Source organism: Anomalospiza imberbis, chromosome 3 (assembly GCF_031753505.1).
Source record: "Anomalospiza imberbis isolate Cuckoo-Finch-1a 21T00152 chromosome 3, ASM3175350v1, whole genome shotgun sequence".
Classification (NCBI taxonomy): Eukaryota; Metazoa; Chordata; class Aves; order Passeriformes; family Viduidae; genus Anomalospiza; species Anomalospiza imberbis.
Window position 1 is genome coordinate 44,722,917 of NC_089683.1, and position 23,985 is coordinate 44,746,901.

The 23,985-nt window shown below is 41.6% G+C and overlaps 2 protein-coding genes across 2 annotated transcripts; one reads left to right on the forward strand and one right to left on the reverse strand.

Moving 5' to 3' along the window:
• Positions 1 to 428: 428 nt before the first annotated feature.
• On the reverse strand, positions 429 to 5,245 carry CD24 (CD24 molecule). The gene is made up of 2 exons (XM_068184184.1): positions 5,080 to 5,245; positions 429 to 2,461 (listed from the first exon to the last, which is right to left on the reverse strand). The coding sequence occupies exons 1-2, from the start codon at positions 5,175 to 5,177 to the stop codon at positions 2,299 to 2,301; spliced, it is 261 nt and encodes an 86-aa protein (XP_068040285.1). The 5' UTR covers positions 5,178 to 5,245; the 3' UTR covers positions 429 to 2,298.
• A 12,065-nt stretch (positions 5,246 to 17,310) lies between these two features.
• On the forward strand, positions 17,311 to 21,729 carry MTRES1 (mitochondrial transcription rescue factor 1). Its single transcript, XM_068184185.1, has 4 exons — positions 17,311 to 17,458; positions 18,917 to 19,349; positions 20,168 to 20,240; positions 21,274 to 21,729. Exons 2-4 carry the CDS (start codon positions 18,925 to 18,927, stop codon positions 21,448 to 21,450), a joined length of 675 nt encoding a protein of 224 aa, XP_068040286.1. The 5' UTR covers positions 17,311 to 17,458; positions 18,917 to 18,924; the 3' UTR covers positions 21,451 to 21,729.
• The last annotated feature ends 2,256 nt before the right edge of the window (positions 21,730 to 23,985 follow it).

Genomic DNA, 23,985 nt, shown 5'->3' on the forward strand with positions numbered 1-23,985 from the left:
CGGTTAATTTTTGCGTTAAAGCAATTTTTGCATAAATTCCTACCTCTTCCAGTCTCTGTCCTTCATCAAGCATGGTTCAACTGGTATTATTGGGATATACCTACAGTATTAGTGTAGTCTGTGGGAGGCAGAAACCTTAAGCAGTTAATTCACATTGCTTGATAACCAAAAGCTGAGAAACAGCTTTAGCCATCATAAGGAAAACTGCTCATTGCCACCAAAAGAAATAAAGAAAACTGTCTTAGCACTGTTTGTCTAACATGAAAACATATTCATACTTTGAAAGGGAAAAGGCTGCAATAAGCATGGAAAACTTAGTACAGTTATTAAAGATGCTAACCAAATCTCGCTCTCTGGTTTCAAAGCGAAATCCAGACTCCCAGTGGCACAAAACCTTCCAGAGAAATAAAATTAATTACACTTCAGCATTTCTAGACCTTGAGGTTTTTAATCACATATACCATCTTGCTTAACAGTTCATTCACTTAACACAGGCAAGGTACAAGTTTTTGTAGAAGTGTCTGGAAGTGCATGTAGAATGCATTGCCTGTCCACTGTTTTATTTACAGGTTTTTTCAATGAAAATCAGTAGCTACTAAATCAAAGCATTATTACACAAACACAAAATACAGTCATTAACACTTTACTGGATACAAATGATAAGCATAAGGAAATGTCCATGTACGCTTACTGACATGAATTTGTGTTAGCTTACTATTAATATATGATACTGTGAATTGGTGGTAATATAACTGAAAGACAGATGTGTATTAAAAAAAATTAGAGAGCCACTCATGTTTGACATGATCTTATACTGAGATAAATACCTACAGACAGTGGTATGATCATGTACATTCACATGTGATCATATCAACATAGTTAATTTTTTTCTGACAAGATATCATCATCAAGGTAGTTGAACCTCCTCAACAAAGCTTGCTAAGATCAAGTACCAGATAATATTTTCTAAAGTGTTGGATGATACAGAAACAATCTGTGCAAGAGTAGCAATTTTGATTCAGAAAAAAAAATTAAAAAGTAGTATTTACAAGGTAATTTTTAAATTCAGTGATTAAATTAAGACTCCAGTCTTCATATTCCAAACACCTGTTCATTTAATTTCTTTTTTTTTTTTTTGGCGGTTTGCTCTCCTCTCCCCATTCCTTCTCCCCACCACAGATATTAGCCCAGGTTTAAAGTAGACTATCACAATTAAAACTCTTCAAAAAACAGTAAGTTATTCACCTTGTGCCAAAAAAAAGAAAAAAAAAAAAAAAAGAAGCAACACTATAACATTACTCATAAGATTTCATAAATCCTTCATAATTAAGGAAAGTTCCAGGAGCAAAAAACTTATACAACTTGGGAGGAGAAATAAAGGAAATAGGAGACATATATCCATTGACTTTTAGCTTGTTTGCTCTTTCTGAATTTCATTTACAAAAAGCTCCTGGTACTTCTTCTAATGTTTCCACACCTCCTTTCTCTGGCACATATGGTTTAATATACAGACAATTTAAATAAAATGTCAAATTCAAATTCCCACCATAAATAATTCTACTCTTATGAAAACTGGTGGGGTTTTAGCTAATTCAAAACTAGCCCTGCCCGGCTAACCATTTGGTTAGGAATCAGGGGTTAAATAAGAGGATTCTTGCAAAAAATTTTGTTATTCTATTTTAGCCTTGTAACAAATTAATATAAATGAAATCTAGAAGAAACCCTTTTCACTGATGTTGTTTATTTTTCATACATCCTAATACCCATAAGTTATAACCATACAGGCTGTGCAAGAAATAGAATTATTTGAGCTTTTCTGTGTTTTCTAGGGATTCTATGAGCCTGTTGATGTTTTTGAATTTAAACAAAACAAAAAAAAACCTCTTGAAGTCCTTATTCTAAATGGTAAATAAACTCTCTAGCCTTTTTTCTTCATGGAGTGTTATTATCCATCCTTATTATAAGATACTCTATTTCTTCTCAGCTTTAAATTTGGTTTGTCAGTACTGTCTCTTTTTGTTTCCATCTTGTTTTTCAGATTCCAACTCATTTGGTGAAAGAGCTCATAATTTTACCTCCTTGCTGAAGCTGATCTTTTCACACTGGTCAGCTTTGAAAGTCAGAATATTGAGTGTTTCTCTAGGTCAGACTGGTAATAATTTGAGTATGGAGTGGAACCAAGCTGGTTTGATCTGGAGTTCGGATTGATTTCTTCTCATGCTGGGTTGGAGATCTAGTCATCTCAGGCGGTTCAGGAAACGGGGTGGGGAGTGGTAGCCATTTCCATGCCAGAGTCTCTTAACAGCAAAAATACAGAAGAGAAACGGAGAGAATGAAAAAAAGGCTTGTGGTTGAGTGAAGAGAATTTCCATGTCCGTGAGTGGTGGTATTGTTCACTGAATTTGTGACAGCTGACAGAGAAGTGGAACTTGCTGAAGAACTGTTTGAAGGTGTTGGACTTGTTCCATTGTTACTTGTTCCACAGTAGATCTAGAATGAGGAAAGAAGGGGAAGTAACAAAAGGGTTATATTGTCTCTTTTTAACAATCAGAATACATAGTAGTAGCAACAAACACTGTGTAGCCCCCCTCAGCCACAGCACTCAAATGACATATACAAGTGCTCACGCCTTTCATTGTGCAGCGACGGACAAAGACATTTGGACTTGCACGTGTAGGATTTGTTAAAGAAATAAATCTAATATTTTCCTAAATGTATTTACATAACTATTACTTGATGAAAATCCTTTAATCCTTTCCTAAATTAGAAGACACATAGGTTTCAAAAAACCTCAGGGGAAAAAAAAAGTGCAAATGTAGAGCTATGTAAAGGCAAATCTTAGGATAAGAAAGACTTTCAAACAACTGTGTGTATTGCAGTCTACGTGTGCAGACTAAGCCACAAACAAAAATATGAGGAAACAACGGTCAAGAATCTATTGATACTGTTTCTGGGGCTGGTTTGTGGCTTCCTTTGAAGCAATGGTGGGGCTTAATGTGAGTGGATTTAATAGTTCAGCCTCTCTTATCTTGGTATGGTAGCACTGAACTGCAGAACTTAGAACAATGAAACCCTACTGATTAAATCACAACCTATTGACATTCTTGAAGACACAAAAAAGAAGTGCAGTGAAAACACCATATATTAGCAAATTTTAAAAATGCTGAGAGAAAGCGAAATAAAAAAACACCCTTTTCCCCTCATAACTCTTCGTTATAGGGACAGAACAAAAACTTGCACTCTGTGCAACTCACTATCAAGTTATTTCCTACATATGCACAGGAAAATTTTCAAAGATAACCTAAAATATTTTTATTTCTGTGGAAAAAAGCATGTGAAACACGAGGATGAAAAACAACAGCAAGAATCACATTTTCTCATCCCCAAAAATGAGCATAATACAGAAAGCTTGGCTTCAACTCCATGACAGCAAACTTGTATTCTACCAGAGCATTCTGGTAAACACTTAGACTTAATTCAATTAAATCCATATTTTTTAAAGAGGTTAGTTTAATAAGTAATTCTGTCCACAAAAGGTGTCCTTATTTTCTCATGTTTCTAGTGCTGCTGAGAAAATAGATTAGCAGGGGAAAAAAAAAATCAATCCCTCAATACTGAAGCAATGAAGTCAATGTTAAATTAATTAGAAAATTGCATAAGCACTTTCTTTTGGTATTTCCTACTAAAAAAAAAAAAAAGCATACAATAGAAAAACGTAAGAATGGTGTAAAGCTTCTGGTATTTAGCATTTTTGGCAATCGGCACCGTGCTGGAAGCAATTTAGGACTGCAGGATAAAAATTGCTGTGTTGAAGTTTCTGTTAAAACCGGTCTGAAAGTGATCAATAGAGAATTGCTGAGTTAATAACCTACAAGGCAAGTACCAGCCTGCCCTGGGATTTTTCAGTCTTCATACAAAGACTCCACCATCATTCCACTTTTGGCTATGTATATTTTAAGTTTTCTTGGTTTTAAACAAAAAAAAAAAAAACAAAAAAACAACAACAAAAAAAAAAACTAGTTGCTCAATTTTTTTTTTTTTTTTTTTTTTTTTTTTTTTTTTTTTTTTGGTGGAAGAGAATGGGCTTATGTCCAAATTCCCCAGCATCACAGTAGATGGGACCCCAGAGGTTTTCTCAACGAGAATGTGATAAATACCGGTAACCCAAAGGGTCCGATCCTTCTCTCAATCACTGCCAAGGGTAAGACTCCACTGAGCACAAAGGAGAAGGGATAATGCCCTTCCTTGCAAACAAAGAGGAGAGGAGGAGGGAACACGATCCAGCAATGCCGTTGCTGTTTATTTTTCTGATAGTGTGCTATGCACCCTTTTGAAGAGGTGGTCTCTAGGAACAACACACCGATACGGAGCCTGCGAGTCCCGCTCGGCTTGGCCGCTTAAAGAGAAGCGGATCGCTCCTGCATCCATTACCTTTGCGCCAAGGGCAAGGCTCGGCCAGCGCAGCAGCCAGAGGCTGGCGCCTTTGCTTCCAGCCCCTAAACCTCCCACTCCTGCCGAGAGCCGAGCCCAGCACCAGAACCAAAAACCCGCAACTTCCTTGGGGGGGAGGATTAGACCCGGGTCCCGCTGCAAAATTTGTGCCTTCCCAGAGCTCTCTCGAGTTTCAGGGATCGTTCTCCCTCTAATCAGCGGGCGAATGAACGCTCAGCTGCCGCTCACACCGCCGTTCCACGGCTTTCCCTCGAGGATCTCACGGGGCAAAAAAAGGCGGCCAACTCCAACTTCATCCTTTCTGATTTGACCGGGGTAATCCACGGCACCGCCACCGCCGTCCCAGGGATCTGGGCTCGCCCCGCCGCCCGTCCGCGCCCATCCCCGCCCCGTCCGCAGCCGGGGCTGCCCGGGCTGGTTCCTCTCGCCCGCCGCCGCCGCCCCGGGGCGGAGGAGCCGCCCGCCACCCACGGCCGCCCGCGGGGCGCCGCGGCGGGCTCCGGGATGGCGCACACGAGCGGGAGCTCCTCTCGGGAGAAACCCGCCCCTCCCGAGGCGGCCGCCGCGGCGGGGAGGGTCTCGGCGCGGCCGCTCCAGCGTCTCGCCCTGGGACCGGCGGAGGGCAAGCGCCGAGCCGCTCCGGGGCTCACCTGCGTGGGAAGGAGGAGGGCAAGGAGCAGGAGCCCCAAGCCGAGCCGCGCCGCCAGCGCCGTCCCCATGCCCATCTGATGCTGTCCCGCCGCGATGCCGGTGCTGCTCCTGCCGCTGTGGCTGCGGGCGAGAGGGATGCACCGCTCCGCCGCACCCGGCCCTTTTATAGCAGCGCGGGCTCCCGTGACGCCCCGCCGCCGCCTTCCCTCCGCCGCCCCACACCTCTGCTCCCGCCCTCCGGGCCCGCCGGGGCCCCGCAGGTCCCGGCCCCCCCTCGTCCTGCGCCGCTGCGGGCTCCGCTCCCCCTGCCCGGGCTGCCCCGCGGGGCCGGGGCGCGCTCGGGTCCTGCCGGCCCCTCTCCCACAGGCCCGGGAGCTCTGCTTGCCCCCTTGGGCTCTTACAGGCGCTGGCCCCTCTCTAGTGTCGGCGTCGTGTTCCGGTATGGAGGGACTGGCACAGGGCTGTGGCGCTTGAGCTGCAGTTACTCCAGAGAAACGCTTATGTTTATAAAAACACCATGCTTTTTCCATTAAAAAAAAAAAAAAAAAAAAAAAGAATGAGAGAAGGAAAGGTAAAAGCAGCTGTAAATATTTCTAAATGGCGGGAGCAGTGGAAAAAAAGCTGGGGAATTAAGATCCCATCTTATTTGAAGCTGCCTTACCATTAGTGCTCAGGCTTCAGACCACAGGTTGCAATTTCAAGCACTCTTTGGATCTAAATATTTTATTATTACCATTATTCTTTAAAGAAACCTATGTAACAAGTGGAACACAAAGTTCTTCCAGCTGTAGCCTCTGTGTAGGTGAGGTTCTACCTTCTGGCACAGTAAATGCTGTACTTATATTGTATCTCCCCCCTTGGCTGACTGAAAATTGATTTGGTGAGGCCCTGACACAACCTTTCTGATGTCTCAGTGTATGGACAACTGAACAAAAATAGTCTGTGTCCACTTTATAAACCACAAAAAAGAGACACTGGTGCTGATCCTATTGTCACAAAGCAGTTATTTCTATTTAAAAGAGGAGCAAGATTCTCTGTTGGCTCTGACAAATCAACAGGTTTTAAAATTGGATAGATTTGTGATTATCTCAGAACAAAGTGTGAGGAGATACCCACGTCCAGCACTACATAACTCACTGGCCACGTTCAGGGGCTGCACTGGTTTTGGAGAGCTTCCAAGGGCATGGCTAGAACTCAGTCCAAAAGCACAGGAAGTGTGCAGAGATGCATTATAGAACCTCCCTGTAGAACCAGGTGCTGGGACTTCTGTTGGGCAATAATATTTCATTCCAAACTAAGTCTTCCATTAATTCCTTCAGAATGCCCAACAATGCTATAGTTATTTTATTTTTTCAGAAATAAAGACATTTTGTAAGCTGTACCACCCAAGATATCAGTCCATATTCTACACCAGGACAAAAGAGCTTTTGAGAGCTATGCTAAGTCTGAAGCACTTCTGAAGCAACACTTCATTCTGATCATAGTCATAGTCCAGCCCTTAACTATAAGAGACATAGTCTGTCAATAGAGTAACTATGGAAACAGTCAACAAATCGATGGTCTTGTGTCTCTGAATATTCACTGGTTGTCTGCTGAAAGCTGGATGCCAGAAGATGGGTTTTCATGATTATGGAGATATAAGGAGAGAAAAAAGAGAACTGTGGAGGATTTAAAATGACAGAGGAGTGACAAAGCTGAAAACATTTCTATCACTACTTTGCCTTGCCAGTTAGTTTTGGTTGTCAGAGTTAAATGACTCACAAATGGTGGGGAAGGTCACCTTTCCATTCAGTAGATAAGCCTAACACTACAGAAAAGTGAAATTCCCTGTGAGAGAAGTCATGTGAATCACAGCAATAAAGTCAGGGCTCACATGATTCTGACACCAGATTCTCTGGAGGAGATGAAAATGAAGGGAATCTAGTTAGGGCTCTACAATAGCTAAAGCTAAGAATATTCTAGTGTAAATCTGACAGAGATGGTTGCCATTATTATCTCTCCCATCTTGTTTGGGAGAAAAGGAAGTGATACAGCTGTTGCATGAACATGTAGGGATCATAACTGGCTGTTGGTGGTTGAAGCAGCAGCTGAGACACTTAAATGTCAACACCAGGACAGATGAGAATGAGAGAATAACAGTCAGATGGCCTTTCCCATTCTCTCTACTTGGGCATCTTGCCTGAGGTCTGTAAAAAAAGAGGATGATGCACAGTTCTTGTAAGGTGACATGAACAAATACAGCATGATACCACTGACTATTATTTTTATTATTATTATTATTATTATTATTATTATTATTATTCAGTGTATTGCACTTCTGGTGTTTTAATAAGTTTCAGTGAAAATAAGGGTATCTTTTTTTTTTTTGCTAAAAATATTGTAAAGTCTGTTCCTCTATTTAAAATAAAGAAAACCACTGAGGTTTAAGAACATTTGGCAGAAATCAGAAATTACAGAAATAGTAAAACTCTGTAAAGTTTATGTTTGGAGGCCAAAAAAAAGCCTTTTTGAAATATTCCTGAAATACTAATATAAATAAGGAAATGTACTGTCAGCAAGGTAGAAATGCTAAAAATATTTTAAGCCCAAGATTATCATTGAAACTTTTGTCATTAGAAAATATAATGCCTAACACTCCATTAGATTTATACAACCAACTTTCCCCATTCAGGAAAGCTGCAATATTGATTCCTCCTGAATACACAAATCATCTGCATTACTAATTCCAAAATCTTTTTTTTGCAGCTGAAGTCTATCATGAAGTCTGCAAAAGATATATCTGAGCAAGAGTCCAGGATCCAATATATGGATTTTTCGACAAGGCAAGGAATGCTGTGAGCTGAGAACCATACGAAGTGAAGTACTGCTATCTGGTGGCCAAAAGGAACTTCAGATATTTTTCTTTCGGAAAAGACAATGCACTCCCTCAACCAAACACCCTTTGATAGCAGTGTGCTCTTAGAGTTCTCATCATGCTGAGATACAGTGTTAAATATTGTTGAATCCCCATTGTTCCTCTTCCTTTAGTTTTTATCCATAGGTCAGCACCTCCCAGTTAAATACATAGTATTTGCTTAGAAAGGCTAGCAAAGAGCAGGGAGAAAATGACCTTGATCTTTTGAGTTAAATATAAGTTCATGTGTATATTCCACCAGTGACTTTTAAGTTGATTGAACTTCGCAATAGACATAGCTTTCAGTTCAGTGAGCAGAAGCAAAACTTGTGCTGCTTTGCATAATGAATTGGAAAACAAGATCAGCTAAAATGACTGGCAGAAAACCCCAACAGTTGTCTATAAAAGGAGGCAGAGAAGTCTACAAGACACATAAGTAATTTATTCAAATACATTACATTTAAATAAAAAGCTTTACCAAAATAAGTGTAGACATTAAGTGGAATTAATGAGAAATAATTTTGATTTAACCATTAATTTACTCTTACCTGTTAGATGCTAATCTTGATCCATCTAAAATATTTTAGGAGCATCAATTGCCAGTGAGAATCACTGGATCCTGTGCTCCCGCAGCCAGCTCTTCACTCTCCTTGGTTGTGCATAGACTAGAACTTACTACTTATATATCAGAACTTACTACACCTTGTGGGTCCTCTCAGTGTCTTCATTCATTTCAAGCTCAGGCTACTGCAGCTCTCAGTACTCACTTGAGTCATATTATGCATTTTTTTAGTTAATTCCCCCTATGAACTTGTGTATTTATGTATTAGAAACTCATGTTTTTTTCAAAAGACAGATTTGGAGAAACCCATTTTTGCCATGTTCATCAACTAGCCCACATATGATGATCTTAGCTGACATCATCTGGTGATATGTTTCCTTGATATCCATTTTTAGCATGTGGTTATGCCTTGAGAAACACACAGGTCAATATTTCCTAATATTTCCTACAATTTTCTACGATTTCCTAATATTTAATTAGTTAGGCTGGCCCTTCTCTTGCTGCTTGTTTAGTGGAAAGGACCTGTGTTGCAGCAGCTCCAGCCATATAATCAAAAATTGCCAGATATTTTGAAGCAACCTTCCTTAGTGTTGTATCTTCACTACCATTGCAGAACAAGACTGAAATACTGATGGGACTGGTTGAAACTGATTTTAGACAACTGGACATAGCTGTTTGGCATGTGACTTGGATAAGACACTTGGAATATATACTGAGGATTGCATTTCCTCTTCCAGTCCACATTAAATTTTTATTAGTAAAGCTTTTAATGGAAGGCATGAATGGTGGTAATGTAAATCTCCATTCATTGGTAATAAATGTTGATTAGATTAAGCTACATGTGTCTTCAAACATGGGCCTTGCTGCCATGATGCAAAGCCAGGATTCCAGCAGCTACACTGTTTTCCTTCTGTGTTGATCTGAGACAAAGGTATTGGGCTGGTTAATTAGAGGTATACGTATGGAAATAAGCAAAACCATGATTTCCAGACCTGGAATCATAAGCCTGGAAGTTTGAATGGAAGGGAAATTGTGATTCCAGAAACAGTGTCAAGAAGAAATGTTGCTGCTTTAATGTCTGTGGATCTTTTGACTTCAAGGGATAGTGTCAGCCTACACAATTAGGTGTGGCTTCAGATCTGCTTGAAAGCACACAATTCTCCCTAAGTCAAACAAACTCTTGTGTGACATCAATACAAACAAATTAAATGGTAGCAGAGCCTGTTCTTTGGCCTTCAGGCCAACTGACATGTCTAACCCTGTCCACGCTATTAAACTATCCCAGTCTCCAGAAAATGGAGGCTAAGTCTAAACTGCCTATTGGTACATAGCTGGCCCTGGCCTGAGCCAAGCCCTGAACCATGGCCAGGAATTGTTTGGGATCATGCTACTTGGAATAGGACAAAACCAAGACTGAGCTTTCCTTCACTCATGAAGCATAATGTCAGATAACAAGTCTATAGACATGAAGAAGTAAAAATTACCAAAGGTAATTTATGCCATCTTCTGATTTGAGGAAAGTTTAAACATTATACTCAGAAAAAAAAAAAAAAAAAAAAAAAACCAAACAAAAAAAAAAAAAACCAAAAAAACAACCAGTGAAGGGTATTCCACAGCCCATAGGCCTTCTGTTTGCCAAACTATCTTTGCATAATATTTCTCCTAAGTCTTCTTTGCTTCAAGTTTGCATTGCATTGCAACAATTTATTGCATTGCATAGTGAAGTGCACAGATAATAATGATGACCAGATTTGTAACAAAGTGTTTACTGGTTGAAAACATATCAGACACTTTTCACTGAGAGAAGGAAGGGTTGCATGACAGAAACCATCTACAACTAAGTGAGTCTCCCTGGAAACCCTTGATGGATGATGAAAGGAAACAAGTGCTTCTATGACGTAATTAATCTCATTTCAACACAGACATCTGAAATAGATTAATCACTTCCTGGAGATGCTGACATCTCTTCACTGACTTCTAAAAGAGTATAGATGATTCACTCTGACATTTGCCACTATATTTTCCTGTAGTTTGAGGAACAGATTCAATTCCTTCAAGCTCTCTTCACAGGATTTTAATGCTTTTTTTGTCACTTTGCTTTGTATTCTCTCAAATCTGTCTTAATCAGATCATCTTTTCCAAAGCAGCACACTCTACTCTACTCAAGATAAGACTTCAGCATACAACAACTCCATTGATGCAGCTTAGAAAGAACAAATTTTCCCAACTGTTTTGTTTTGTTTGTGGTTTGGTGCAGTTTTGAGATTGTTTCACTCCAGTTCTTGAGCAATAGTGCAATGTTAGCAGTTTTCCCATCTCCCTGAATTTTCCTTCTATGATAAGACTTATTAGTAATTGCAATTATTGCAGCCAAGTTGTTCTTACCATTATCTTGATCACTAGCTGTGATTTCTTCCACTGGATTTGATATTCCACATTACCTTTCTTACCTGGGGATAAAAAGTTAGTTATCCTCATACTATACTGCTACTTTGCCATGCTTCCTTCCAAACAAATGAAAATATATACACTGAAAATCTCTGCATCCTTATTAGTCTTTTGAATCATCATCATTAGTTTATGACTGCTGGAATTTCTTTTATCCCTGACACTTTACAAGGCCTATGTTTTCAGCCCTGCATGAGAAGTTTTTGGGTTTTTTTTCTGATAGCAGTGGAAGTCTTTATCTTCTTTTGAAAAATGTAGAACATTTGTACCTTGCAATTTGGATCTTTTATTCGGCTGTTTGTTTGTTTGTTTGTTTGCTATTGTTTCCTTGGTTTTGTGGTTTAGTGTTTTTTTTGTGGTTTTTTTTTTTTTGGTTTTATTTACTGCCTTCTCCTTGCCAGTTAACAGGGCAGATTTTTACCCACAGTTATCAAGAAGATAGTCTGTATGAAAAGAGAGCTGTCTTATGGAGTACCTAGGTTCAGAATTAATTACTAGTCATGACTACTACTGCATGGCGTCCTGAAAGGGTTATTCTTTTATAATCTTTTCTGGGTAATTTCTAGTTTGAGTAGAGGACAGGCAGAGATAACAAAGTAATGAGAATGAACCATGGAGAAATCTGATAAATGGGAAGATCTAAAGTAGTATGGGAAGATACAATATTATAAACCAAAATAAGAACAGATAGGATTAAAAAGTGTGTAAAGTAGATCAGCTCTTCTTCCCATTTCATAATAAAAAGAGGGAGTAGTCTAGGATTTGAAAAGACAAACTGCTGGAAGGAAACATGTATCATGTATCACTAGGAGTGTTAAGACTCCATGTATCTTTTAAACGGTGAATTCTTTACCACACGGTATCATTATGCAAGGCACAGAGAAGGAGTGGTCACTCAGTGATGAGAGCACCCAGAGGTGAAACAGCTAGTGTTGCAAGGACATGCTTCCCTGGGAGATAAAGCATCCCAGATCTTCCTACTATGTGATTTGCGCATCTTTTACACCTCTGGAGCTGGGCATTGTGAAAGGGTGGGACAGCCTTGACACCAAGTAATATTATTCTGACATCCAATCCCTCCTTATTGCACCTTTATTATTTCTTTATGTGTGCGTGTGTGTATTTGTGTGTGTGTGTGTATCTCAAAGGTGCATTGAAACAGATAACTTTTTCTGTTTACAGATGCTAATAAAGAAAATTTGGTCCCCGAGTCACACTGGAAGCTGAAGTACTTTGCTCATCCTTTTTTCTGCTTTTAAAAACAAACCTGACACAAAATATTGTTGATTTGGTTTTGTTTGGGGCTTTTAGTTTGCTTGTTTTAAGGAAACTTTAATTATTCACAGATGGAGGAACAAGTGAAATTTCCCCACTGGAAATTAGTAATGCTAAACTTGCATGTGCATATCTTGAATTAGTTGCTATCAATTAGAAAAGAGAACATTATTTTCTAGTAACTAAAGACATTAATCTGAGGAGGATACAGAGGAAACACAGAAGTAAACAAATAATTCAAACTACTTAACATTTGCTCACAGACTATGTTGTTTTATGGCTAATAAATAAGGTTCAAATAATGAATGCTTAATTGATTGGTTTTGGTTTTTATTGCATTTGCCACCCACTGTTAGTGTAGCTAGATAAATCCTAGAGCAGCAACCAACACCAGCAGGACCTGAACACACGTTCACTACAGAATGAATTAAAGTCTCAAATCCTTTCTTAGGAAACAGCACAATAACTTTTCCTACCAAAAAATTATTGTGTTTTAGACAATTAGTAAACAAGAAAGTGAGGGTGAAACAACAAAACAAATCTCATTGCAAAGCTCTCACCAAACTGGGAAATTAAAGAATTAGCAGTGAAACTGCAGAGCTTTTAATCTTGATGCAGCTGGATTTAATACTAGACTAGCTGTAGGAAGTTACTCACTGTTTTCCTCCCATTTGCTCAACCACTGATGTAACACCAGTTTTCACTGGCAGGCAGCAATGTATTTCTGGTTTAGGTGGTTTACCATGCTCTGACTGATGGAGCAGCGTCACATCACTTCTTCAGTGCTAGTCAGAGCAATCTGTACTATCCACATCCATCTTCTTTCTTATTGTGGCTCATTGTGGCTTCCTACTTTAAAAGATAATAGGAAGACAAAAGCAGAATTAGTCAGGTAGTGAAAAGGATGGGGAAAAAAAGAGAGAATGCTATATTAACAAGTGGCTGTATCTCCGTCACTTAAAGAAATACAAAACAATACCTGAAACTCATCCACCTTCCCCTACTCCCCTACTTACCCATCTTTAATGTCTAAGATGTGTTTTCAAGGAATAAGTAAACTGCAAGTAAAGGTGCTTTGTGAAACCTTGCTCACTTCTGGAAAGGGATTCTCTGTGCAGGATGCCAATGTGTCTGCAGGAAAAAAAATGGACAGAAGTTCATAATGCAGTTGTTACCACAAGAGATGAAGTGGCAACACAAAAAGTTGGTAAGCAGAGAGAAACAGAAGTTTCAGTGTACTGGGATAGGAGCTGACTACACTAAAGGTATTCTAAAGAGAATAAACACAATGTTTTATAGTAAAAGACAGCACAGTAGATTATATGGACAAATGTGTGAGAAAGGGAAGTTTAGAGCAGCATGTCAGCTGAAAAGGCAGCACTGGAAGAGCTAGAAAGGGAGATTCTGCTGTATGAAAGGTAATTTTTCAGAGAGGGGCCTTAGAGAAAGAGATTATAGGATTATTTGGTCACAGATTGAATGCAAGTAACCAGCTCAAGGAATTGTCTCTAGGCTATGGACTAAGAAAAAAGAACATCTAAGCAGCTACAATAGGTGTGACATTGGAAGAGGTGAATTAGCAGTCAGGAAGCTCATTATTCAAATGAATATGGACAAACTTAAAGGTGATGCTCAAAGGTGGATGCTTAAAGAGGGAACACTCTGTTTGGCCAGGCAGCATAAATATGCATAGAACACTGTCCAGTCACCTTCTCACCTTGAAATAAGCACTGTAACTTAAAAAGCGTGTGGTCTCAACAATGCAGTGCTGGAGCTAAATCTGCAGAGGCAAGTAATCTGGTGAGATGTGCATTGCAGAATGTTAGTCAGAGCTACTCACAACACTCAAATGGCAGCATGGGGCTCTTTACTTTGAGATGCAATGAGTGTCAGCAGATCCAGTGCTGTCACTTGACTGACATTGCAGGGAAACAAAGGTAACAAAAAACCCTAGGCAGTGGGGAGGGAATTCCCAGTTACAGATTCAAACATACAGGTCAAAAGATACTGAGAATTTTCCTCTCTGAGCTATCAAACCTAAAAGACTAATCTCCTTGTGAGTGAATGGCATAGGGAGTATAGTGAAATACATAAAATGAAAATCATACCAGAAAGGAATAACCCTTCCTAGAGAGGAGACGACTCCACTGGAAAAAAAAAAAATCAATTCTATGAGAATAGCCATGGCAAGAACACATATTGGTCAGACTAATTAAAAAAAAAAAAAAAATAGACCACCATAAATCTGCCAGAGATGAATGATCACTGCTTCTTACCGAAACTGAAACTTTTGACTGTATGTTGCTGAGGTTTTATATTAAAAAAAAAAAAAAAAAAAAAAAAAAGTCATCTGAAAGCAGCTTAAAGAAGATTCTGCTTTGAGATAGTTATGACTGATGTGTGCTTGAGCAAAGCCTGCTGTGCGGGAAGCCTGAGCCCGTGACAGCTTTGAGAGGAGCTTTTCACTGCCATCTAACGGTAGACTGAGAAAAATTACACTGAAGTCTTTACCCCCTCGGAACATTTTGGTTGTAATTACAGTTCCATGTATACATAAAGTAGGATTAATCATTCTTAACTTAATTTTTTGCATTGTTTTTTATTAAAAAAGGCACATACTGCCCCAGGCTGGGGGTTCCCTTTCATGACCCTTCAACTCTGTGGCATGGAGGGAGTCTGACAAGAAGACCTGAGAGAGATTGAAGTTCCTCTACAGTCCAGGGCTGAATGAATCCGGGGGGTAGGGGGGGGAATCCCAAAAAACTTTGATAAGCATCTGCTTTCATGACTGAGATGTAATAATAACATGATGTACCTTCCAACTAGTACAACTGGAACTGTTGCCCTCATAGCTGGACTAGGAAATTAAGCAAGTGTGACAGAGGTGATGTCTCTGTTTGGGGTTGCGAAATGATGAGATAAATCGGATTCGTGATGCTGTTCATGACAACTATGTCGCATTTCCTCTGCATCTGATAAATTTCTGCTTCTATGAGATGCAACAGTATCATCATATTTTAAAATATAAAAGATGGGGTGACTTCAGCCACACTCTTTACCTTGCTGTTCAATATGAAGGTGTAATAAGGATGTGTAATACCTGAACGACACAGAAAGGCACTAATACTTATATTTTCGTTTACTAAGAGTAAGTTAACCTCACTCTCAGCAACGTTAGATCATTACTTTAATCCTCCATGAGACAAATCAAATTCCAAAAGATTTGAAGAGACTGGGGTGTAGGGAAAGACAGGCTTGGGGTGGTTTTTGTTGGGTTTTGGCTGAGGGATCTTTTCCTCCTTGAAGAAGGTAGCATTTCTGCTACGGGAATCCATGCTGCTCTTGGCATTTTTTTCTGTTTTGACTCACTATGTGCCACTATGAATACAAGAAAGGTACTCTTACTGTTCATTTTTCCCCCTCAGTAAGTATGTATGTATAATTTATAATATATAGGGGGAAAGTGCTAAAAAAGTAAGAGGCTATAGTCTCAACTGAAATTGGTCAGAATCTCACAGAACTTTTCACAGGAACATTCAAAATGCATAAAGACACAAAGGGGTTCAGAGATTTCTTCCCAGTGAAGTTTCTAAGGAGGGGAAATAGGTTTGCCTGTGAATTGCTCCATTTCCAAATATCCCTGACACAAAAACCTTCCATTCAAACATTTTATGACAAAGTTTATATAGGTGTCAAATTAAGCAAACACTTATAATGCCCATGCTAATTGCACAGCTGCTGTCCAGCAGTAGTTCTGCAGTTATATCACTTTTCAGATTTGCCAGTATTTTTCCAAGGGATGACTGGTCTGTCAGGTGAGGTGGCCAGCATTTTAAAGCAGAACTTTAAAGCTGAGGAGCTTTTCCATCTGCCAAAATTACCCTTAACCTTGTGCAGCCACTTACATGAGAGCAAGATGCTACCAATCTGGTTGCATTCTGTGCCTGCTCTGTATGGCTACAGAGATTTCCCTAAACACCGAGAAATCAGAGCACCAAGAGACTGGTGCACACCATAGAGAAATCTGGGAGAAGGCAGAAGAGGGGATGGACTTCTCCTAGTTTTTGAGCTCCACAGAAAAGGAATTATGAATTACCTCCAGTAAATGAGACTCAGAGTAAAAGAGGGAGATGCAATGTGAAGAAAAGTAAGAAAGATAAGGGGAAATGTAGGCCACAGAAGTGTTTGGATTAGATTTTCATGGTGGCCAAGCCCTTCAAATCAATCCGTGGCTGGAAAACTTGTGCATCTGCTGGAGTGATTTCCCCAGTGAGAGATTTTCATGGTTTTTTTTTGCTTTGGGAATGTGGTCAGAGCATGAGGGGCTGAAAATACAGAAAAAAAAAACTTCCCTGGAAAGCTGGGAAAGTTATAATGGGAAACCGCTCCAGCACATCTCAGTGGAGCAGGAGACCACCAGTGGCTGGACCAGTCCTCTAGCAGAGTGCAGGGCAGAGGTTGGCCCAGGCACAGAGGGCTCTTCCCGTGGAACCTCCCGGTGTGCTGAGGAGGGATTGGCAGGATACCCGCTTCAGCCTGCTGCCCTCCTGTCTCTCTCCCAGCTTCCTCCAGCCTCTGCTCCCAAACCGACGGGCACAGTGTGTGTGCTAAAGGGGAGAGGCAGCCTCAAATATCTAGAGAGAGGATGCCAAGAGGATGGAGCCAGGTTTTTCTCGGTGGTGCCAACTATTAGGACACGAGGCAGCAGACAGAAAATGATGCACAGGAAGTTTCACCGGCACATGAAGAAGTTCTTTACTGCTCGGGTAACCGAGCACTGGAATAGGCTGCCCAGAGAGCTCGTGGAGTCTCCTTCACTGGAAACACTCAACAACTGTCTGGACACAATCCTGTGCCCTGTGCTCTAGGATGACCCTGCTCGAGCAGGGAGGTTGGACCAGATGACCCACTGTGGCGCCTTCCAACCTTGCCCATTCCGTGATTCTGGGAGAGGCGCCTCGGCTCGCAGACCGGCGGGCACGGGGCGGAGAACGAGCGGCCCCCGCGCCGCCCGCCCTGCCCGTCCCGCCCCGGGGCGCGGAGCGGGTCCGCCGAGCCCCGGCCCCGGAAGAGGGCGCCGAGCCGGGACTGCGGCGGCTCCGGCTCCGCCTCCGGCGGGCGAGCGGCGGCGCGGTGACGGCAGCGCGGCCCGGGCCCGAGGCGCCCGCGGCACCCAGGTAACGCCGCGCCCCGCGGGCCGCCCTCCGCCGGGGCCGGGGCCGGGGCCGGGGCCGGGGCGGGCGCGCCGCGGCTCCGAGGTCGCGGGGCCGGGTCGCGGCGGCGGCCGGGCCCCTGCGGCCTCCCGGGGCAGCCGCCAGGGAAGGCGGGGCCGCCCGGTCCCGCCGCCACCGAGCGCCCCGCCGGCGGGTCAGGGGCCGGGCCGGGGCGGGGGTGCCGGGCGAGGCTCTGCCCGCCCGAGGTTCCAGCGAGGCGGAGGGGGCGCGCTTGCTGTGCCGGGCGGGCTCGCGGCCTCCTGGCCCGCTTGTACCCGCTGGCCTGCGCGGAGCAAACTAAGGTCGAGCGCTAAAAAGAAGCTGTAATATTTGTTTGCATGTTCAAATAACTGTTGGAATTTGCCCCCGAACTGAGGAGGGGCCTATGTCTTCTGCGATACCGCCCTACAATTCAAAGTATATGTCATATATTTTAAGTTCGCATATGTAGATACAAAAAGAAAGCCGGAGGAGGTGTGGTTATTTTTATTTGGCCACTAATTGCTCTCATTGAGGGCTTTTTTTCTCAGCCACAAATACCGCCTCATTTCATATTTCGGCAGGGGTCACTTGGGTGCGGGGAAACCAGACGAGTCTTGTAAGGAAACACGTGTTTCCGTGGATATAAGATCACAGTAAAAGCCAGCGCAGCACCCAACGAATAGGGGCTGTAAATCTGTTTCTGAGAGCGTTGAACGACACCTGGAGTGTTTTGGGGGTGTTTCCACCTACTTGTCCCCGGTTAGAGAGAGGAGCAGCAGCACCGGGGAGCTTTCATATGAGCCTGCTGTTGCCAGTGTCACTCCTGGTGTCACGCCTGTTGCGGTACATAGAGCCGTGTTATTTCTGCCGAGGACTACCACGGCGCCAGTTCCCATCTGAAGAAACAGGGGGGGACGTTGTGCAGCGTTTTGCCACGCAGGAGTGTTGTGGTCCAAGCAGAAACGGAGGTTAAGCAGCTTTCGGGTTTTCTGGATTTGCTTGCTTGCAGTGCTCGGCAGCTTGCTTGTATTGACAATGACTGATGATAAATAGAGATCTCCTTGTGCTTTTTATGACACAGATAGCGGCGTTTCTGTGTATTTTGTGAATTGTATTTCAGATGTAGGGAGGAAAGCGCCACAAATGTGTTTGCACAGTTAATGCTGAACACCAGAAAAGGAATTACAAACAGAGTATTCTGCTGGGCATTTCTGCATTTGTTTCTCATCTGGTGTCTTAGCTCTTTGTGGCATTGACCAGTGTATGAGAAAGTCGGATCATAAAGCCACCCAAAGCCTTGTGCTTTCAGGTGATGCATCACTGTATGGGGAACTGAATACTCATCTTTTTGTAGTAACTGTTACGCCATATGTGGGGAAATCCTTCCAATCCATCAAAATAGTTACACATTTTTAGGTATGAATGTTTGTTTTATTTTAGGTTATGCTATGACTGGCTTCAGACTCCCCATCAACACTTTCAGAAAACTAAATGTCTGGTTCGGACTGTGGGAGAAATTCCCCTCAAATAAACTGTATCCCACTTGGAGGAGAAGCTTATTCTGTAGCTGTCAAGCAAGCACAGTAAACTACAGAAGATGTTTCAGTTTTTCCCCAGTCAGACTCAGTGCATTAAGACTCTCTCCAGAGTATATCTCAGTACTTTCTCTGAGGAACAAAAGCAGCAAAAGTTCTAAAAGGAGCAGACAAAGTGTACAAGAAGAGGAGGAAGAAGAGGATGAAGATGAAAGTAATTTGGAAGATGAATTTGAAAATGACCCCAACATAGTAAAAGATTACAAGGATCTTGAAAAAGTAGTGCAGTCTCTTCGATATGATGTGATCTTGAAAGCTGGCCTAGACATGGCAAGAAAGTAAGTACAGAAGAAACAACTTGCTAGTGAGAAAGATGTCATGCATCTAAAATCTGACTTTTGATAACCTTTTATTGCTGGAATAACTTAGTATCTGTGGGGCTTTTTTTGGTGTAGCTTTTTTGATTCTCCAAATATTTATTTTGGATGTATGGACATTCCTGATTATTTCACCCTACCTCCCCTGAAATAGCCTGATTTTGCTTTTCCCTTTCTGCAGTATTTCTAAGATTGCTGAGGAGGCATTTTGTATCACATCCTATTTGTTTAAAATAAAGAAAATGCAAAATATTGTACTGTGTAATACGAAAAGGCCTAATTTGAGATTGAGGGAGTAAAATAACACACTGTTTAAAGAATGGAGAAATAGGGGATGGTAGGTACAAGTTTCACAGGTCCACCAGGTAAATGTGCAGTCTATAAATGTATCACAGTGATCTAATGCAACCTGCAGAAGTCTGGTACCACTATGTTGTTAGAACAGAATATTGGTATAACTTGATCACTGACAAATTATTAAACTGGCTGATGCAGGAAAGGGGATATTATTTATTGGATATTCAGGAGACAGATCTCTGAAAATAGCTTTTCTGGCACAGAGCAACTGTATGCTACTATTTCATTTAATATCTGTGAAAGGCCTTTTCTTTACTTCCAGTTCAAGTCTGTCCTGACCTTAAGTGAGTGTCCTTTACACACAAATTAGAGGTGTAGAAATGTGCTTTGCCCATGAATGGTGGTGTTGTGTTTCTGCAAAGAAACAATTGCATTTGGTTTGCTGCACACTGTAACTGCAATAAAACCTTGTTTTTCTTCAGTAAAGTAGAAGATGCATTCTACAATAATGAACTCAGGCTGAATGGAGAAAAATTATGGAAGAAAAGTAGAACTGTAAGACTTTTTTAAATTTAATTTTTTTAAACATAGTACAAGAAAATAGCTACGGCATGATCTTCTCCCTCTAGATCACTCTGCAAAGGTGAATGCACAGCATTGCTAACAGCACTTCCACCTGGGGGGGATGGTGTGACCATGGTTCCCTGGGTAAAACATTATTCCCTAAGGCAGACAGGAAACTTGTGTGGTTGGAGAATCAAATCTAAGGCTGAAAGTCAGGAGAAGGCAGCAAGGATGGAACATTTTAAGTTGCTGAAGGAAGTGATGATATCACTATGCGCGGTTTGATGGAGTAGGAATGATTAAATCTGAGATATTGGTGGAGCAGGCACATGATTAAAGAAAAAGAGGAAGTTTGATGATAGAAAGGGATTGAAACTGGGGTGGCTGAGGGAAGGTTGTTGTACCTGCAATAGAGCACACAGGACCACAGTTAGGAGAGAACCAGAAGGGTCACCAGACATATACTTCTACCAACCCTTTCTTCATGTAAAGGTGATCCTTGGTGGTGGCTACTGTCATCAAAAGGCAATAGGATGAGAAGTTTTGATTCCTGATCCCATAGAGTTAAGGCTGGTTTATGAGAGGTGTATTGCTTCTGTGACCTTTGAGAGGAGCACAGGCAGTTGCTGAGCACTCTGTTCTTTGAAACATTTTAAACTGTTTTAAAGGCATGAGGAAGAACTTGCATTTTGCTGTTTTGTGTCTGTGTTAATAGAAAAAGATTGGTGGGAAGCACATTTCGGGGAAAAAAGACATACATAAAACCTTTTTCACAGAGTTAGGTGTTGGTTGTATAACACGGAGGGTGAAGCTCTTGGCAGGGAAGGTCATGAGACATGTAATTGCGTATTGCCACGGCTTTCCTAGAAGTTCATCGCTGGAGGATCTATAATAGGTCTGCCTATTGGCTGCCTTCCTTCTCTCCTGCGAGATAAGAATATTAAGTGGAAAGAAAGGAAGATTGTGAGGATTTGTTTTCCTCAGGGAATGTTTATAATCACTCATCTTCTCTTTCTGTTTCCAGGTGAAACTTGGTGACACACTGGATCTCATAATAGGTGAAGATAAAGAAACAGGAGCTGCTGTAGTTATGCGGGTAGTCTTAAAAAAATTATCTGACAAAACTGAAAGTGAAAAATACAAAGTTATTTTGAGACGTTGGAAAAACTTAAAAGTGCCCAAACAGGATGTATTGAAGTAACAAGGGTTTGCATGTGGCAGCATAAGATTTTTGCAGAAAAACATATTTTTTTGTTAAATATGAATTTTGGTTGAACAAAATTACAGTACCCTTTTTTTAAGGGCTTGTGTCCGAATGTTCTCTCGCTCTGCTGCGTACATCAATAATCATGCAATAAAGCCTGTCACTTTTTGCTGTTAGCTTTGTCTTGTGGTAAATTGTCAATGAAAAGATCCAACACTTATATTTCCAGGAAGTTTCCTATAAATAATGAATCAATAAAGACTGATTTGATCACTATTTAATTGCTGTCTAATTCTGTTAATCAGAAAGGTTGCATTAAAGCTGACATCACATCAAGCAAAATTGCTTTCTTTGTTTTATCTCTGTATTTATGAAATAGGGAGAAAGCCATCAGTTATGTAAAGTTGCTTCCTTTTTCATTATTTAATCTTAATTAAAGGTTACCAGTACCAACTCTATGCTTACATATGCTGCTGCTATACCAAGAATACAGCAGGATACCAATTGCAGTGGCATATTTCTAAGCAGGAAAACTTCATGGTGACAGAGAATCATAGAATCAGAACAGTTTATGTTGAAAAGACAAGATCATTGAGTCCAGCTATTAACCCAGCACTGCCGTGCCCATCACTAAATCATGTGTCTAAGTGCCACATCTACACGCCATTTAAATACCTCCAGGGATGGTGACTCCACCACTTCCCTGGGCAACCTGTTCCAATGCTTGACAACTCTTTCAGTGAAGAAGTCTTTCCTGATATCCAATCTAAAACTCACTTGGCAACTTGAGTCTCCTCCCTCTTGTCAAAACATTTGTTGTCTGGGAGAAGAGACGATCACCATTCCCTATCACTCTCTGGGCCCAGCCATCCAGACAAGTTTTTACCCAGTGAATAGTGCACCTGTCCAAGCCATAAGCAGCCAGTTTCTCAAGGAGAATGCTGTGGAAAATATCAGCTTTACTAAAGTCCAAGTAGGCAACATCCACAGCCTTTCCTTCATTCATTCAGGAGGTCCCTTTATCACAGATGGAGATCAGGTTGGTTAAGCAGGACCTTCCTTTCACAAAGCCGTGATGGCTGGGCCCAATGCCCTGGTTGTGCTGGCCATACCATATGATGCACTCAAGATTATCTGCTCCATGACCTTCCCTAGCATTGAGGTCAGGCTGACCAGTCTGTAGTTTCCCAGATCCTCCTTCCAACCCTTCTTGTAAAAGGGCATCACACTGGCTGACCTCCAGTGACCCGAAGCCTCCTTGGTGAGGCAGGACTGTAGGTAAATGATAGAAGGTGGCTCTGTGAGCTCTTCCACCAGCTCCCTGAGTACAGTTAGGTGAATGTCATTCAGCACCAGACTTGTGTCTAAATGGTACAGCTAGTGGCTGGCCATTTCCCCTTGGATTATGGGGGCTACATTCTTTTCCCTGTTGTCCAGCTCAGAGGTCTGAGTACCTGCAGAACAACTGTTCTTATATTAGAGACTGAAACAAAGAATGCATTAAATACCTCAACCTTCTTTGTCAGTACATTTCCACCCATACCCATCCAATAAATGATGCAGATTCTTCTTAGCCAGCCTTTTGTTGCTAATGTATTTATAGAAACATTTATAATGTATTTTATGGCAATAGCCAGATTAAGTTCCTTTTTCTTCCACTTTTCTCTCTGCATAACCTCAGAACGTCCCAGTAGTCCTCCTGAGTTGCCTTCTACTTCTTCCAGAGGTCATAAACTCTCCTTTTTTTATTGAGTTCCAGCCAAAGCTCTCTGTTAGCCAGACCAATCTTCTCACCAGGTGTGTCAGGAAGTTATGAGTAAAGCATGGCAGTGATACTCTGCTCTCATGGAGGATGCAGATCAGTGAGGAGGTCTGTGAATTGCTGCTGATTTTTACTGTTTAACTAACCATGCAGAGGAAGATGAAATCTCAGATTGTCATGTATTAATTTCATTGTGGCATTTAGGTGGATATTTAATACTTAGGCGTTGTAAGGAGCTGAGTGAAGGTCAGACCATACTGGGGTGAGAAGCTCATGTCTGTATTAATTCAGGAAAATACTGTCACTTAGGACAGCCATCTCAGGAATGACCACATGCACTGGTGACATTAAACATGCTTCCTCCAACACAACTTGTTGGATGAACTGTGAAACATGCAGATTTTTTACTGTTTATATATGTTTAGACAGCCACATAGAGGTGTGTGTCTGCAGGAAAGCTAGCCAGTAGGAGCAGGTAGCTACTGTTCATCCAGTCTGCCTCTGCTCCCAACCTAGACTGGGGAGCCCAGAAGGACAAAGATAGCCCTGAAGAGGCAACAGGAGCATATTCCAGGACACTTTTTCTTTCATGCCAACAGCTACTTAATAGCTGTGTTTAAGCAGGGTGTACCTCTCCATAGCCTCAAAGTGATGGCTGCTGAGTGAAGGATTTAAAGTAGTTTCTTGCTTTCTTCAGACATAGCTAAAATGTGTGCTGTTTTGGTTTTGTTTTGTTGGTTTGGTTTTGGGGTTTTATTTGTTTGTTTTCT